At 37.7% G+C, this 19,291-nt stretch overlaps 1 protein-coding gene across 8 annotated transcripts in view; it reads right to left on the bottom strand.

The window, feature by feature from the left end:
• Positions 1-19,291, bottom strand: part of PCCA (propionyl-CoA carboxylase subunit alpha) — a 448,216-nt gene that overhangs the window by 293,283 nt on the left and 135,642 nt on the right. For all 8 annotated transcript variants that reach the window (XM_032151213.2, XM_032151217.2, XM_058438035.1 and 5 more), the window contains one exon: positions 10,014-10,050. In XM_032151213.2, coding sequence (XP_032007104.1) covers positions 10,014-10,050 — 37 coding nt within the window. The remainder of the gene's footprint in view (positions 1-10,013; positions 10,051-19,291) is intronic.

Raw genomic sequence — 19,291 nt, 5'->3', positions numbered from 1 at the left:
TTCCCTTGGCTCAGTTTCCTTCATTCCCCCTCAGGTATTGGTCTCAAAAGTATTTCCCCCAATAAGCTTCCAGAGTCTACCTCCAAGGGATTACAAGCTATGATAAGAGGAGTACATTTGGAAAGCTATTACAGTGATGTAGGCAAGGGATGATACTACCTTAAACAAAGAGAATAGCACCAGAAATGCAGAGAAGTAGATAAATTCAAGAAATATTTAGGAGATGGTGGTGATAATCTGCAAATTTCAAAATCATACAATGAGATATAATAGTAAACACCTCGTCATGAAGAATGTCTTATTGATGATTATCAAAATTGAGGCTTTTCTATGTCCTGCCTCTGTAATCTATGACATTGCAGATGGTGGAAACTCCATCAGCCTTAGCCACTGAATAAGGATAGCATAGAACAAAACGCCTCCTTCTCACCCTACAACCTGACAGATGAGAATTGAACATACAGAATGAAGAAAAACTAAATCTGTGGTGTTTAAAGTCACAAGAGAGGGGCAGTAAAAATGTGGTATAGTCGGGGTCTGGTGAACTAATGACAACTCCACAAACTCTAATTAAATTTAGCATATTACTAGAGTTTTCCAAGGAATCTAGTTCAGAATCTACTGGGAAATTTGGCTACCATGCACCATGTGACTACACTGAAAAATTCTTGCTGTAGATACAAACAAGGAAACAGTTTAAATTCAAGCAAATTGGGGAAATACACTCTACTATCAATGCATTACTCATTTTTTATTTGATCATAATTTTCCACTGATTTTATTGCTCTCTTTAAATCACAAAATAGTTATATTTAGTTTCATCATTATCAATTTAGTTTTGGAGTATCATTCGAGTTGGCAGACCTCAGACTGAGGTGATGCACATTTGCATCAATACTATTTGGGGTCTGTAATTATCCAGTAACTAGTAAACATATATATGTTGGAGTCTATGATTTATCCACATCTCTACTACTACTGCACACACACACACACACACACACACAGCCTTTCCTCAGTTTGTCATACACATATATACAAATAACTATATAAACATATTTAAACAAGACTGAATCAATATTCAGTATCTATAAAAATATAATCAAGATGTATTATACACTAAACAAACCAATACATGACACTATTTTATGACACTATTTCTTTGGCAGAGAAAGGCAAAACTGATTTTGCCTGCCTATTGTTTCTCTCTACTTAGGCAAATAAAAATACTAGATCCCTAACTCTGCTCCAGGGATCGGAAATCAGTGCATTTCAGTGCACAGATTAGAGCAAAACGCTTCACACACAGGAAGTTTCCAAACAAAAAAAGCAATGTTTTTTTCACATTACAATGTGTTTCCACATTCCTGCCTGAATGTTATGCACAGCCTTTTCCAACAGGGTAATAGAAAAAGGAAAAAATGGTATACACGAATGACTAACAATAAAACAAGAGAAAGAAGATGAAGGACTGACAGAAATAAAAGGAGACAGAAACAGTAAATTTAACAGTAAAAGACAGAAAAAGAACTTGTGAAATTATGCTTAAACCCAAATGTGCATGTTGGAATAATAAAAGAAAATATAAGCACCTACTGAAAAAGAAAGAAGAAAAAAAGCCACAGAACACACGTTCCTGTCTCCCAGGGAATATCATTCTAATCTCAAATGACCACATCACTTCAATAATAGGAAAACAGCAAAATAAATGTCTCATTATTTAATGGATTTCACATAGATTATTTTAATGCCATTTTCTTTAACATAACTTTTCCTTAGGCATTACTCAATCTCCTTAAATATTAAATGTCTTCTCCTGAAGATGAAATTGGCAAATAAATTAACAAGATGTAAGATTGTGAAGAAGGTATAAATTGTAATGTTTTTGCAAAGGTTTCTTCCATATAACCTTAACCCCAGAGTCATATATAACATGTGAAAATTTTTCTAAGCTGCATGAAATAGGCAAAATAAAAAGATTTCTGACTTAGCCACATATTTTTATCCCTCTTAAGTATGAACTATTGGTTGTATATAAGCAACAAAAGTAACTTTTTAAAAAAAATGTTGTATTATGCCAAAAGGAAGATGAGAAGAATAGGCAAAGGCAAACAGCCAGGGCAGAAAAGAAAGGACTACCATAGCCCCCACACACTACGCAGAGACAGGGCAGACACACTACATCAGAAGACTAATAGTAAAATAAGTCAAATGGGAGAGCCAGACTTTCAAAGAACATAAGATGTCATGGGAACAGGCTGGTGTAAAGGCAATAAGGTTCAGTAAAAGACTTTCATACATTTGAATCTTAGATTCCTATAAATTTCTATTAGTCCAGCCTAATGAACACAAGGACAGCCTACAAGAATTGATGACTAGTAGTCATTAACAAGTATATACTGAATTTATTTGAATAATCCTAGATCATTTTGTTTCAATTATCTATTTGCTGAATGTTTATCATGTTTTGCTTAATATTCCTTTTTTCCCCCAGGTATGTCTATTATAAAATTGAAGATTAAGGGGGAAAAGGGAGAAAATTATAGTCAAATTCTGGTCTATAAATATTACAAAAGAACTTTAAAATATGTGCTTGCTTAATTCATTTCTATACGTATATATATACATATTTCATTTTGATTCATTCACCAAATAACCACTTGCTGAATATATACTCTGTAACAAGCATTAAGTATTAGAAATACAAAGAAAACTAACTCATGGTCAATTTTACTACAAAATAGTAACCAGCCAGATGTGGTGGCTCATACCTGTAATCCCAGCACTTTGGGAGGCCAAGGCAGGGGGATCACTTAAGGTCAGGAGTTTCAGACTAGTCTGACCAACATGGTGAAACCTCGTATCTATTAAAAATACAAAAATTAGCCAGGCGTGGTGGTGCATGCCTGTAGTCCCAGCTATTTGGGTGCTAAGGCAGATGAATCGCTTGAACCCGGGAGGCAGAGGTTGCAGTGAGCTGAGATCGCGCCACTGCCCTCCAGCCTGGGCAACAAAATGAGACTCTGTCTCAGAAAACAACCACAACAATTTTACTATAAAATAGTAATCAAATTAATATAAAGCAATCATTTGCAAAGAAAAATAAAATTTATATATTGCAGAGAATCCTATACTATGTTAAGAAAAGAGCAATCCATCAATATAAATCAGTACATTTGGGGAAAAATATTTCTATATCAAACTAAGTCTTGGGAACATTGCAAGTCATGGGCAACACTTTATGAGATATTGCTCCTGTTTGTTATTATATTTTCTTTTTCTTTAACAATTATTTTAACTCAATCATCACTCCTTTCCTCTTTTAATAGTTACTTGAGAAAAATGTACATTATATTGCTATTGGGTAGAATGGTCATTATATATCCATAAGGTCTAATTAGTATATAGTGCTGTTCAAGTCCTCTATTCCCTCCCTTACTGATCTCTCTAGATGTTGTATCCATTACTTACAGTGTGCTACTGTAGTCTCCAACTATTATTGTAGAATTCGTCTGTTTTTCCCTTCAATTCTGTCAATGTTTATCTTAAGTATTTTAGGGCCATGTTTTCTGGTGCATATATATTTATAATTGTTAATCAATATAAAATGTCCTTCTTTGTCTCTTATAATAGTTTTGGACTTAAAGTTTATCTTGTCTGACATTAGCATGGCACCCCAGCTCTCTTTTGGTTACTGTTTGCATGGGATATCTTTTTCCATCCTTTCACTTTCAACCTATTTGTGTCTCTGCATCTAAAGTGAGTTTCTTATAGACAGTATATAGTTGGGTCACATTTTTTTTTCTTCCCTCTGCCACAGTAAGATATTACTCTACACACACACTAGGATGGCAATAGTTTTCCTTATAAAAGAAAGAAAATAACAAGGTTGACAAGGATATGAAGAGATTGAAACCCTTATACATTCTTGGTAGAAACGTAAAATGGGACAGCCACCATGGAAAATAATTTGCTAGTATCTCCAAAAGTTACACATAGAATTACCAAATAACCCAGCAATTTCACTTCTAAGAATATACCCAAAATAACTGAAAATAGGTATACAAACAAATACACGGACATAAATATTCACAGCAGTACCATTTACAATAGCCAAGAGGTAAAAACAACCGAAATGTCCATCGATAGATGAATAAATAGATAAGGCCAGGTGCAGTGGCTCATGCCTATAATCCCAGCACTCTGGGAGGCCAATGTAGGTGGATGACTTGAGCCCAGGAATTCAAGATCAACCCAGGCAACATGATGAAAACCCATTACAAAAGAATACAAAAATTAGTCAGGCATGGTGGCACACACCTGTAGTCCTAGCTACTCAGGAGGGTAAGGTAGGAGGATTAGTACAGCCCAGGAGATTGAAGCTGCAGTGAGCTGGGATCACACCACTGCACTCTATCCTGGGTAAAAGAGCGCGACCCTGTCTCAAAAAAATAAAAAATAGACAAAATGTGGCATGTACATACCATAGAAAATTATCCAACCATGAAAAGGGATAAATGGTAGAACATGGATGAACCTTAAAAACACTATTCTGTGTGAAAGAAACCAGACACAAAAGTTCATATGTTGTGATTCCATTTATTTATATGAAATATCCCCAGAATAAGTAAATCCACAGAGACACAAAGTAAATTAATGGTTGTCAGGGCCTAGATGGAAAGAAAATAAGAAGTAGATACTAATGAGTACAGAGTTTCTTTGGGGAGTAAAGAAGATGTTCTGAAATTAGATAGTGATTACCGTTACACTACCTTGTAAATATATCAAAAATCACCAAATTATGCACTTCGAAAGGCTGAATTGTATAGTATTAAAAATTTATCTTAATTTTTAAAAATCTAATCTTTAGTATAAAAATCTGAACAAGTTACCTCCAGGGCCAGGGGGTAGGTGAGAACTGACTTGTAAGGATCATGAGGGAAATCTCCAGGGAAACAGTACGTTCAGTACCTTGGTGGGATTCTAAGTTATATATACATGCATATGTCAAAATCAACAAATACAGACTTAAGATTTGTTCACATTATATTGTGTGCAAATTTGGCATCAAAATAACAAAACTGTATACAAATACTGAATTCAATTAATAACACATATGTTGAAGTATTTAATGGGACATATACTGGTTGTGCAATTTACTCTGAAATGCAACAAAAATAAAATGGATTAGTATATGAACAGATAAGTGGTAAAGCAAATCGAGAAAAAGGTTATTAGTGGGATCTTAGTGTTGGGTATACGAGTATAAACTGTAACAATTATTTCAAAATGCCGTATGATTGAAATTTTTCAAAATAAAATGTTTGGGGAAAAGTTAATGAATAAAAAAAAATCTGCAAGTCATGAATACTATGCAGAAATTTAGAAAATAGTTGTAAGACAGAGAATGACTGGGTGGCAGTATTAGAGTATCTTCTCTTGAAGACATGATACTTAGGCTAAGATATGAAAGACTGCAAGGAGCTATTTTTGTGAAGATATCAGCAAGAGTCTGCTAGGTCCTGCCATCCCCCTTCACCCTGCAAAAGATTAAAAAAAAAAACTTATCCTAAGGCCCTGAAATTTGCTGTGTTCAAGCAAGCTAATGTGACTGAAGTATGGTAGGCAAAGAAGGGCGTAGTATGCAATAAGACTGGAGAGAAAAGCAGGTGTCAAATTACATAGGGATAGTAGTCAGAGTAAAGAATTGTGATTTTTATCTGAGTTCAATGGAGTCATTACAGAATTTAAAGCAGAAATGGGCTGGGATGAGATGAAATGTGTCCTTGTTCTTTAAAGATTTCAAATATCTCACTGTCAGCTATGTGAAATGTTTAAGAAATGAAGTAAAGAAACTATTGCCATAGTCCCTGCAAAAGACAAAAGTAGTTTGAAGGAGAGTGGTAGTAATGAAGATAGTGTATATAAGATGAACTGACAATACATATTGATGTATTTACAACAGGATGATGAGGAAAAGAGGCATCCAGGAGAGACTCAGTTTCGGCCTCACTGAAAGGGGTGACATTTATTGAGATTTGGGAATTCTGGGAGAAGTAGGTTTATAGTATGGTAGACCTGAGGATCAAAAAAAAAAAAGTTTTTATTTAAATTGGGCATGATTTGTGATTGTGAGAAAGACAAGCAAAGGAAAAGAATCTGAATAATCTGGAAGTTGTTAAAGGACAGGTTTTAGATTCACAATTTATTTTCCTTTCAAGAATCAATTTTGACTTGATTGTATTAAGGACCTTTGGTCCAGTAAAAAGATCAAACTTCATTGGAAATCAAGCTCACCGATTACTGTTGTCTATCATTGAGGTTAAAGACAAACTGAGGATCAATAGCTCTGTATCTCTCAACTTAGACAGGTCAAAGGAAAAAATCAGGAACAAGAATGCAAGAAACCAGGTAGTCCAAAAAACAAATACATACAAGTAACATATTAAGTCTTAACTGTCTCTCACCTCATCAAGGATAGGAGACTGTCTGCTTCTTTAATTCCATGTATAACACACTTAAGTACCTTACAGTATTTTACACCAAGTAGTCGCTGAAATTTTAGCTGCCATCCTCTAATCCCATTAGTTTAGACACAGTATAATAAAAAGTCTGTGGTCTTTGGAGCCAAATAAACCTAAATTTAAACCAGGGTCCACCACTCAATAGTTCTGTGACCTTGAGCAAATTACTTACCATTCCTAATCATTATAGTTTCCTTAAATGTAAACAAAAATAATTAAACCCAAGAATTAGCATTAGAAACAATATTTCCAAAGTGCCTGGCCTAAGGAAGAAATGCTCCATAAACTGGAGTTACCATTATGTAAAAGGCACTTAATTCATCAGTGCTCAATACAGTGAGTTTCCTACTGTGGCAGCATAGATTAATGTTTCCAGAAAAGTAAAGACATGAGAGAGGAGGAAATCACATAAAACAGGATAAATTTCATTTTCATCACATAACACAGAAAGAATTAAGAGAGAACTCTATGAATAGGTATAACACATGGACAATCAACAACTTACAGATGGATAGCTTCAAAGGTTTGATTATAAATCAGTTGTTTAGAACTAGGAACACATTTTCACATGGAATCATAACCATAGTTAAAATGTGATATATCTCAATAAAATCAGTAGTAAAAAACTTACGAAATATCAAATAACACAGAAAGCCAACAGACTTTAATAAAACATAATTTAATTTATTTTAGAAAGTAGCACTTCAAGGAAAAGATTTTATTCGAGGCTTCTGAGGTGATTCAGACGGGATTTTCAGACAAATTCTAAAAGCTCTGTAAGAGATGATGACCCTAGTTCTTTATGGTTTATTTTACCTCAAATTTTATGGTTTCCCTTTCTTTCAGTATAAGCAAAACACCAGTACTCTTATACTTAATAGCCATGATTGCTATCATTTATTTCACAACCAAGAGAGAGTAACTGGGGAAGAATTAGAAGAAAGACAGGAAAGAGAAAGGAGTCATAAAGGATGTGCCCAAGTACAAAGAAAAAAGACTTAGATTAGATTAGGTAACCTCAGTAGGAAAACATAAAAAATGAAAAGGAGGTAAAGCACAGCATTAAAATATTGAGGGAGGAAAGCAAAGTGATGAGAACTAGTTAGACAGAGGCCCCTCATGATGAACTGGTTATCTTAAAGGTGACAGGCTATAACAAAAGTGGAAAATGGCCAGGTGCATTGGCTTATGCCTGTAATTCCGGCACTTTGGGAGGCTGAGGTGGGCAGATCACCTAAGGTCAGGAGTTCGAGACCAGCCTGGCCAGTATGGTGAAACCCCGTCTGTACTAAAAATACAAAAAAATTAGCTGGCATTGTGGCGTGTGCCTGCAATCCCAGCTACTCAGAAGGTGGAGGCAGGAGAATCACTTGAACCCAGGAGACAGAAGTTGCAGTGAGCAGAGATCGCGCCACTGCACTCCAACCTGGGCAACAAGAGTGAAAACTCGGTCTCAAAAAAAAAAAAAAAAAAAGAAAGAAAGTGGAAGAAAAGGCATGAAAGCAAGCAAAGCAATCCACGGCCTGCCATTTACACAAAGGGAATGCTCGCAAGTCCAAAACTCACCATTCAAAATGTGGCACAGCAGTGTAACTGTAAATTTTCTTCTAATCCTTTTATTTCCCTAAATTTCTCTAAATATTGTCCTTTTTTATGTAGATACTATAATAATAATAATAGTATTATTATATCCAATGAGGTTGATAATAATATCTAACCTAGAACTAGAAAAAGAGCTTTTTAAATGTAAAGATGTCTGACAGGATGGAATTAAACTATTTTAGAAAACTATCCTCAAAAGCCAGTAGGTATATTACATGCCTCTTAGGCAATGAGGAACACCAGTGATTTCAAACCATGGACAGAAACTTTTGATTTCTCTCCATAAAGAAACCACAGAATCAGTTCTATATAGTCCAATTTATTTAGCAGTCGAGCAAATGTTCCTATGAAGTACTGAAATGCTTTTTGAAATGTTAATGATTCTGAAAAAAATAATGAAGAGATGAGGTAGTCAGATAAAATAAGATTTTCTATGGTCTGGGACCTATATCAATAAGACAGATTTTTGCAAAGCAAACAACAAAGCACACTTAATGATGAGCAAAGCCCAAATAATTTAGACAGAACCCACTACAAACAAGGATGCAACAAGCCAAACTGCTTTTCAGGTCACTAAAGACCTGCTAAGTTAGACTGTCCCATTTGCAAAGAACACGCTTACTAGTACAAGTGATCACTTCCAGACCAATAAGATATTTCTACATATCACAACTATATGAACTTTGCCAAATCAAATGCTCTCTAGAGGCAGAAAATAGATCTAAATAATCTTAATGAGAAAACAGGCCTATAGAAATGTTCGTGTGGCACGATGAGCTGCTTGGACTGAGGCGTGCAGGAATGCTGAGAAGATGCTAGGATCTGACTACAAGCATTGCCTAATTTCTCTCATCCCTGTACAAATTTCTGTCAAATGTATACAATTACTGATTTGATTATTAAACCTGCAAAGTTATTTAACAATATGGTTAATCCATGATAATAGCATGCCCTTACACATTTTCTCAATTAGCAGATACCAAAAGTAGTTCTCATGACCGCCAAGAATATTTTTAAAATTAAAAAGTTGCGAGCCGGGTGCGGTGGCTCACGCCTGTAATCCCAGCACTTGTGGAGGCTGAGGCGGGTGGATCACCTGAGGTCAGGAGTTCAAGACCAGCCTGGCCAACATAGTGAAACTCCATCTCTACTAAAAATACAAAAAATTAGCTGGGCGTGATGGCGGGCACCTGTAATCCCAGCTACTAGGGAGGTTGAGGCAGGAGAATCGCTTGAACCCAGGAGGCAGAGGTTGCAGTGAGCCGAGATCGTGCCATTGCACTCCAGCCTGGGCAATGAGAGCGAAACTCCATCTTGAAAAAGAAAAGAAATTAAAAAGTTGGGAAACACTGCCCAAATACAAGTACATGTAAAACAGCCATTAAAAACTCCTCCAGTCTACCTTTTATTCCAATTTAGATCATTCAGTTCTAATTTCCCACATCTATTTTATCTTCCCCATCTAACAACACTGATACCTAACATCTTAGAAAAAGGCAAAAACTTAAAGAACTATGTCACATATGATATCTTCATTTTAATCCAAATGTTCTTAATTTTAACAAACCACATTCAACTATGTACATATAAACTGACATTAAACTTATATCCAATCTTCAGAATTCTTAAGACAATTCCTTCTTTGAATTAGCCTGTGATCTCATCTTACAAAAGAGCTATATATAGTTAAGGTCAAATTACTCTTTAAAGTCTCCTTTAATAATAGAATTTGGTAATTCATCTGATACATTCTTCCAGAGCAACAAGTAATCAAAATCTAAAACTATTAAAGTATTACTTGCTGATGGGAATTACTTATTACCTGTTGACTCAACCGTATCTGCTGAAAGACACAGAAATCCTACCAAAGTTAATTTAAGGACTTACCAATTTCCCTTGCAATTCTGACAGCTTCTTCTGCATCCTGTAAAAGCAGGAAATGAGACTCAACATTAATCCCATGAGGCATTGCACAATGTCTTTAGGGCAGTCATATATTGCACTACTGTCTCCTCCGATTCATTTAATGTTCAGTTTTACTACCTTCTAACCCTTTTCATTCAGAGAAATGTAAAATTAATGCCATAAGTGGAATGTAAATTCTACCTCATCATTATTATATTAAGAAACTCAAAGCAGTTGAAATGAGCTGGCAGGAAGCACTACCAGAATTGCCAATGATTTGGTGCAGTTGCCGGAATTTAATGGCAGAATTTAGATGTTTACAATCAATACTGAATCATAAATCAGGTCATTAAAGCTTGTCCGCAGCCAGCTTGTTTCTGTCCAATATTATGTGTCATGTTTTCCTAGATTCTGTCAGCAGGGGGAGTTGATTCTCTATTGTTTGGGAGTAGTTGATCGATTTTCCAGAAATATAAAAGTTAATTTCCCAGTACCTACAGGAATTACGAATTGTTCCAAAAAATCCCCTTGGTAATCTGCATTACCTTTTCTTTTCTATTGTTTCTTTCGTCTTTTTTTTCAGGTACATATTTTATCTTTACAATTGTATCTTGTTACATAAATTAAAACTTTAATTTCAATGAACAAACTACTGGAGAAAAAAACTCCAAAAAGCAAAAGAAAGAAAACGCCTTCCTAAACAGTAAGGGGTAAGAGTTTATCCATTTAAGGATTAGTTATTGCTAAATATTAACCAATGCCACTTCTACCTTCAAGAAGATGAAAAGACAAAAACTTCCCTTGAATCTAAGTAATTTCACTGATCATTAACCCTCACCTAACACATCCAACACAGGACACTGCTGAATCATTTCCCCAAATAACAATAAAGATAATGCTGAAATCTAAGCCTCCTTCGTGTGTGTCTGTGTGTGTATGTGTGTGTGTGTGTGTGTTTGTGTAATTCAGTGACACAAACTAAACTACCACAAAGACTGACAATATTGTTTTGAAACCACAGCTGGTAAGTGTGACTGAATTTTTAGAAAATGACTAAAATGCTGAAGGGAAGCCCAGTGTTTTTTAAGCTTTTAAGCTAATACATTTAAAATGCAGAGCAACTATGTCAGAATCCTCCGAGAAAGGGGAGAGAGAGGGGATGTTTATAACTGGTTCACTTATGTCTAATAAAAAAAATCTTCCTTAAAGTTCTTCAGTACCTAATAACATCCCCTGAATAAGGAGGTTGGCAGGGGAAGTTGTCAGAAAAATTTAATTTCCTTTCATTAGCCAGTCTGCTCCACAAATAGGTGCTTGTTAAGTTCAAAGCGGTCCTGAAAGCGACATCAGTTTTAAGTTGTTTTTTTTTTTTTTTTTACTCCAAGCAGTCACATCTGCTAATGAGATTTTCCAAGTAACAATTGTTTTCAAGTCAGAGATAAATCTATACCTCCCACCCTATGCCTTCCAAAATCAAGGTTTACTGCTTTATTACACCTTGCTGTTTTCCCTGACCTTACATTCTCCAAATTTTAGCTTGAAGGGATGAAAATCCATGAAAAGGGTCATTTAAGAATGTTAGTGGTTTCCACACATTGAGTTGGAAGGTTCTTTGTTCCAGCCAGTGACAGTTATTGGAGAATACTTCCCCTTAATAGCCTCTCTGTCAGGAAGTGTTAAACCTGCCAAATGCGAACAATTAGTGCCTCTTGAACAAAATACAGGAAGAGTGATGGCTGACGAAGACTGGATTATAATAAACCTAGAAGAAAACTTTTAACATTTCTTTCCAACGTGATGAGAGAAAATAAACTGCTATCTAAAAAGTTCATCACTTGAGAGAACTAACAGGCAACTTTTAAAAGGTAATTCAAAAATTCATTAGTCATATTTTGTCACTTATTTGTATATACATGTTATAGCTGTGTGTGTGTGGATATATAAAGCCATATCTATATCTGACACAGCAAACTAAAAATTCCACTGCCACAAATCCAACACTTCCATAGCATGCAACAAAGCAAGCTTATCTTTCAACATAGCAGCATGCTAAGTTTTCTTACTATGAAAATCAAATTCTACTAAATGAACTCTCAAATAAAATCAAGCTGCCTTAAAATTAACTTTTCACTTGTCACTCATTCATCCAAAAATACTTTACTGAGGACCTATTATGCACTGGACATTAAAAGCTCTATTACTGTTTCAATAATAAACTACTAAATATTATACACTCAGCTCCAATATGGTCTTTGAGAACATGAAGTTTTATTATCAGGCTCTACAAAATTACTTTTGAGGAGATAAAAAGCCCTATATAGCTCCAAATTCAATGGCACTAAGTGACATCACACTGTAAAAGTTGCCTATAACATCCTAAATTTAAAAAATTTTAATCAAACTCTGAATCAACTTAAAAAAGGAGCAACAATCATCACAAAAGATTAAATTAAAAGCTCACAGAAAAACAGTTCCAGAAGGACAGTATCTATGCTCAGCCTTGCTCATAATTACAGAAATACAAATTAAAACAATGAGATCTCACTTTTCCTCTAGCAAATTAAAATCTGATAATGGCCAGGATGACAAAGTTAAATACTTCTCATATTACTGGTGTTGTAGAAAATGGTATAATCTTTTTTAAAAGAAATTGTCAGTATCTATCAAAAGTTTGAGGACACGTTATCTTTTGTTCCGAAATTTTACTCCTGGGAAGTCATCCTACAGATATACCCACATGAGTGGACACAGAGAGACATACAAAGAAATTCATTATTTTGAATTCGTTGGTGGTGTTTTAATAAGAAAAAAATTCTGAAAAACAATAAGCCTTCAATAAAGGACTGGTACACCCATAAAATGAAATATTAGCCTTTAAAAAGAATGCAGTTGATCTATATGTTCTTATTCAACCACTTATACATTAATTCAATAACTATCTGCCCAGCAACACTACATGAAATACATTTTCTGCCCTCATGGAGCTTATTACAAACTAATGAGAGAAACAGAAAATAAACAAATCAATTGATAACTAAAATAAATGTTACATAGAAACAAAGAGTACTGAGGCAAGAATACTAGGGAGAACTTGTTTCAGACAGACTGCTCAGAAAGGGCCCTTCTGGAGTAAAATTTTAAACCTAAGGATAAAGACATCTAAAAAGGCCAAGCACAGTGGCTCAAACCTGTAATCCCAGCACTTTCGGAGGCCAAGATGGGAGGATCACTTGAGGGTAGGAGTTTGAGACTAGCCTGGGCAGCATGGCAAGATCTCTCTCTCTACAAAAAATACAAAAATTACTGGGTGTGGTGGTGGGACCTGTAGTCCCAGCTACTTGGGAGGCTGAGGCAGGAGGATTGCATGAGCCCAGGAGGTCAGAGCTGCAGTGACCCACGATGGCGCCACTGCACTCTTGCCTGGGAAATAAAGTGAGACTCTGTCTCTAAAACCACACACACACATGCACACACATACACATAAACATAAACAGCTAGCTACCATGGAAAGATCAGGGAGAAAAGACACTAGACAGAGGGAATCACATATATAAAAATCCTAGATGAGGAAGCAATTTAATAGGGGAAGAATATCAGGCAGCTAAAGCTGAAACACAGTAAGGAAGTGGCAGCAAAGCACAAGATAAGGAGGTATGGACGGCGTGGCCCCGTTCTGGCCAGGTCTTATGGGATTTGGTACACGGTCCGAGATGTCTTGGTCCTATACAAGGCAATGACGAATGACAACTAAGCTTTAAGACAGTAACTCTTACACTGCAAAAATAAGCAAAATAAAGTATATACTGGGGGCGGGGGTAGCAAGTTGGAGTACATAGAGTATGACCTTACCTACGTTAAGACAGAAATACAAATTTGAATGCACAGGAAAGTTTATGCATTAGACAGCTACAGAAACCAATTTACTGCTCCAAAGTAGGATAGATAGCTGGGCATGCTAACTCAGGCCTATAATCCCAGCTACTCAGGGGGCCCAGGCAGGAAGATCGCTTGAGCCCAGGAGTTCTGTACTGACTTAAGCAACAGCGCAAGACCTTGTCTATATTTAAAATAAATAAATAAATAAATAAATGTAAAAGGGAGGATTAAAAGTTGTATGCTCTTAGGTACACGTTGAACTTTTTTACCGTAAGAATCATAATTCCATACTTCATATTTTCATAGTTTAAAAATTAAATCAGCCACGCCTGAAGTTGTTTATCAAATTATTAATGATTTTGAGAATATTAAATGTTAGCAAAACAAACTAGGAGTCCCCAAAATCCACTTAAGCTTTTCATGACATCCCATTGCCTCAAAACCAAGTTTGAACTCCCTAGGCTGGTTTCAATGCTTGATCCTGTCTGCCTAAGCATGAGTCTCAGCCCCACCCCTGTTCATCTTGCACCTCACCCTGCAGTCCAAGGCCCAGGCAGGCTCCCCAGCCTTGCACGGCCTTCTCAGTTCAGCCAGCCTCAGCCAGGAACTCTCTCCCCTTTTACCAAACCAGCTTTTATTACAATAGGCCCAATTCTGGGCCCTGAAGACACAGGACGGAACAAGAAAGACATCATCTTGTCCAACAGGTAATTTACAGGCTGGTGGAAAAGACAAACCTTAAATACAGCCACACAGCAGCTAAGGAATGATTATGTGGTGCATGTTATGTACAAGTTTTAAACAGGGCATGGGACAACAGGGGATCTCTAATCCAAAAATAGGTTCCTGAAAACTTTCTCAGGCGTGGTGACTGAAAAGACACCTAAGAAATAGAAGTGTAGTGAAAAACAGAGTGTCTGGGACCTGAAGAGAGAGGCTAGGGGAAGGCTGGGCCTCACAGCCACATGAGAGAAACTGAACTGCAGCCTCAGAGCAAGGAAATGAAGGGCTCGCTCTGGTTGCAGGCTGGAGAATTCTGGCGTAGCATCTGCTTACTTATCATGTGCACTGTCCACCCTCTGCACCTCCCTAGCCCATTAAAATGTAAGCTCCATAAGAACAGAAATCCTTGTCCTGCTGGTTCAAGTTAGGTATTTTGAATCCCGAGCACATGCCTGGCACAGTCGTTATTCAATCAACAGTTGTTGGAAGAATAAACGAATGAATGAACAAACAAATGAACACTTTGAGAGGCAAGAGGGATTTGAAGAGTCAGGCTGGGAGGCAGTAGTCTGGGTGACAGGAAAATGACCATTTCCTGCCAGAGTCCAGGGTGGCATGCTTCCGGTTTCAGCTAATGCCACGTTCTTTTTTTTTTGAGATAGAGTCTCTGTCACTCAGGCTAGAGTGCAGTGGCACGATCTCAGCTCACTGCAACCTTTGCCTCCTGGGTTCAAGTAATTCTCTTGCCTTAGCCTCCTGAGTAGCTGGGACTACAGGCGCACACCACCACACCCGGCTAATTTTTGTATTTTAAGTAGAGACAGGGTTTCACCATTTTTGGCCAGGCTGATCTCAAACTCCTGACCTCAGGTGATCCGCCCACCTCGGCTTCCCAAAGTGCTGGGATTACAGGCATGAGCCACCGCGCCCAGCCTGCCACTTTCTTTAGAGTGCCTTTCCAGTCCTCCCCCACCTGGCTGGGTATCATTGCCACATGATCACATACACCACGCCCTGCAATTATGACAGCCCTTTTCACACTTAATCTTCATGAGGGCAACAACTAGCTGTCTTACTCTCTACTAAATCCCCAGAGCTTAGCAAATTAACGCAATCAACACATTATTTTCTTCCATGAATAAACAACTATCTGCATCAGCTTCCATAAAAATTAGTCTGTTAGGATAAGACACAATCTCGCCAACAGAACTATTCATCTCCAGAGCAGCGGTTTTTAAGTGAGTTAACTGACAACCAAAGGCAGAGGTTCAGGGCAGGGACTCAAGAACCAGACAGGCTTCTGTTAGAAATGCTTGTTCCCCAGTGCCGTAAAGAAATAGCAGTGGAACATAAATTTAATTTCCTCAGCAAGGCCATTTTTACTTTCTGCAGAAAGGGTACACTCGCCAGCAGTTTTGCCATGAGAGTACACCGAACAGGGCCGGGCGTGGTGGCTCACGCTTGTAATCCCAGCACTTTTGGAGGCCGAGGCGGGCGGATCACGAGGTCAGGAGATCGAGACCACCGTGAAACCCCGTCTCTACTAAAAATACAAAAAAAATTAGCCAGGCGTGGTGGCAGGCGCCTGTAGTCCCAGCTACTCGGAGAGGCTGAGGCAGGAGAATGGCATGAACCCGGGAGGCGGAGCTTGCAGTGAGCTGAGATTGTGCCACTGCACTCCAGCCCGGGCGACAGAGCGAGACTCTGTCTCAAAAAAAAAAAAAAAAAAAAGAGAGAGTACACTGAACAAAGGAGACAGGGTCATTTATAACCTGAGGCGCCCACCCTACTGCTGTGTCTGGTTTCCACTGGCTGGAACAGGACCTCACATTTTGTCTTTGTCCCAATTGGCTAGCAACGTAGAACTTTTTAAAAGAGGCAACAGCAGAGGAGAACAAAGGAAGGAGGAAGTAACTTGTGGAATGCTGAGAAAGGTAAAAACGCCTTCAAATAAGGAAGAGGAACAGGCTATGACTTAATGCTTGCTTGGACCAGTATAAGCATGCCAGGGCAAATATTTAGGCTAAATTGTGGGAGCTAAGAACATAAAGTACATTGATTTCTTTATTACAGCTAGCAGATATTTAAGAATGTTAGCACAGGTCTTTGAATAAATTTTGCTTCTAAGAGAAGTTACTATTTATTCCTAATTAGATGGGGAGGAAAGTCTTTGAAGAGGAACCTCTACTTTACTTTTTACACTACGGTTTTGCTTCAGTTTAAAACAAGGTGCACTCAATGAAATACTGTTGGCATTGAGCAAAACCAAGCCCAATATTTTCGGGATTCTCAGTCCAGCACTTCTTCCACCACATCATGCAACTTCCAGAGTTTGAATTTTAGGTTTCATAAAACCTGCTCTTCTAAAAAAATACAGTTCTACTCCATAAATTTTTTTTTTTTTTTTTTTTTTGAGACCGAGTCTTGCTCTGTCGCCCAGGCTGGAGTGCAGTGGCGCAATCTCGGCTCACTGCAAGCTCCGCCTCCCGGGTTCACGCCATTCTCCTGCCTCAGCCTCTCCGAGTAGCTGGGACTACAGGCGCCCGCCACCACGCACGGCTAATTTTTTGTATTTTTCAGTAGAGACGGGGTTTCACCATGGTCTCAATCTCCTGACCTCGTGATCTGCCCGCCTCGGCCTCCCAAAGTGCTGGGATTATAAGCGTGAGCCACCGCGCCCGGCCTCTACTCCATAATTTTTAAGTAAAGTGTTGCATTCGGAAAAAAAAAATCAAATTCTACATGGCACTAAGTTTTCAAATTGAAAAGCCAGAAGTTTAAGTTATAATACAAAACAGTAGAAAGCAGCTCATTTCAATGTGTAGATATCAAACTTTATTTCATAAAAATGTAAAAGGTTAAACTTTATTTTACTAAATATACTTTGTACTTTTTTTTTTTGTTTTTTTTTTTGAGAAACAGTCTCACTGTGTTGCCCAGGCTAGAGTGCAATGGAGTGAGCCCCGCTCATTGCAACCTCCACCTCCCAGGTTCAAACGATTCTCCTGCCTCAGCCTCCCAAGTAGCTGGGATTACAGGCGCACACCACCACGTATGACTAAATTTTTTTGTATTTTTAGTAGAGATGGGGTTTCACCATCTTGGCAGGCTGGTTTCAAACTCCTGACCTCAAGTGATCCTCCCACCTCAGCTTCCTGAAGTGCTAGGATTACAGGAGTGAGCCACCGCGCCCAGCCTTTGTTCTTTATTTATATAAAATAAATATATTTTAAACAAAACAACATTATCTCTTCACAAATACAGCTTGGCAATATTTAAAGAAAAAGTGGAGCTAATTATGCTTAATGCTCTTTAAAGTATTCTTAAGACAGCTCTCACATCTATGATTACATGACACACGATACATGAAAATAGGAAAGGGCTTAGAACAATAGATTCTGTTAACGTAATGTTCAATAATATCCTGTAATTTATTAAAAGAAAATATCTGACACATTACACAATAATCCTCCCCAAAGTGGAAGAAAAGTCAAATATGCCAGGCGTGGTGGCTCATGCCTGTAATCCCAGCACTTTGGGAGGCTGAGGCAGGCAGATCATCTGAGGTCAGGAGTTCGAGACCAGCCTGGCCAACATGGTGAAATCCCGTTATTTACTAAAAATACAAAAATTAGCCGGGCGTGGTGGCACGCACCTTTAATCCCAGCTACTCTGGAGGCTGAGGCAGGGGAATTGATTGAACCTGGGAGGCAGAAGTTGCAGTGAGCCGAGATGGCACCACTGCACTCCAGCCTGGGTAACGGAGCAAGACCCTGTCTGGGAAAAAAAAAAAAAAAGTCAAATATAAAAATTTCAGCAGAAGTGATAAAACAAATTTGATGCTATTCATTTTCCCTTAAAAATTTTTCATTTGAAGTGTTTAGAATAGTTTTATTTTCATATCACAAGTAATACAATTGAGAAAACAAAAAGTACACAAAAAAATTAAAAATGTGTCAGCAAAAATGCTCAGATGATCGTATTCCTGATGGTTTCCAATCAGGAGGTAGGAAAAAAGAAGAGTCCAATGATATCATTTTATTCTATTCTTCTAAGTGATATACATCCCCGTGGTCCATTCTTTCTGTAATTCCAGCTTGTCCTGAGGGAAGGCACACTCAGGTTCTGAAGCTATTTAACTCTTTTGAGCACCGATGGGGAAAGAGTTACAGGAAAGTACTAAGAATACAATGCCAAAAGAGCAGCTTAAGAAACGGAGAAAAGGGAAAGAAATCAAGCGAACCAGTACCCATTTCTTTTATTCCTCTTATTCCTCTATTACAAAACAACTCACATTAAGTGGGCTCTATCATCCAACCCAAGAATAATAACAGTAAAAAGTACTATTTAACTGTGAATATGATGGGAGTGGTGGATGATGCTACAAAAACTAACTAAATGGTAGTAAAAACCAACCAGAAAAAAATGTGAAAAGATTAACAAAAATCTGGTTCCTTTTCTGCAAGTGTCATTTATTTGTTAATACCTAGAACATGGCCTGTGGGGTAACCAAGCCTTGCAGTTAAGAGCTCAGGTGTTGGCCAGGCACAACGGCTCCTGCCTGTAATCCCAGCACTTTGGGAGGCAGAGGCAGGCGGATAACCTGAGGTCAGGAATTCAAGACCAGCCTGGCCAATATAGTGAAATCCCGTCTCTACCAA

The sequence above is a fragment of the Hylobates moloch genome, unplaced genomic scaffold (genome assembly GCF_009828535.3).
Source record: "Hylobates moloch isolate HMO894 unplaced genomic scaffold, HMol_V3 SCAFFOLD_4, whole genome shotgun sequence".
In the NCBI taxonomy this organism is placed as follows: Eukaryota; Metazoa; Chordata; class Mammalia; order Primates; family Hylobatidae; genus Hylobates; species Hylobates moloch.
This window is presented reverse-complemented; position numbering and strand designations above follow the sequence as displayed.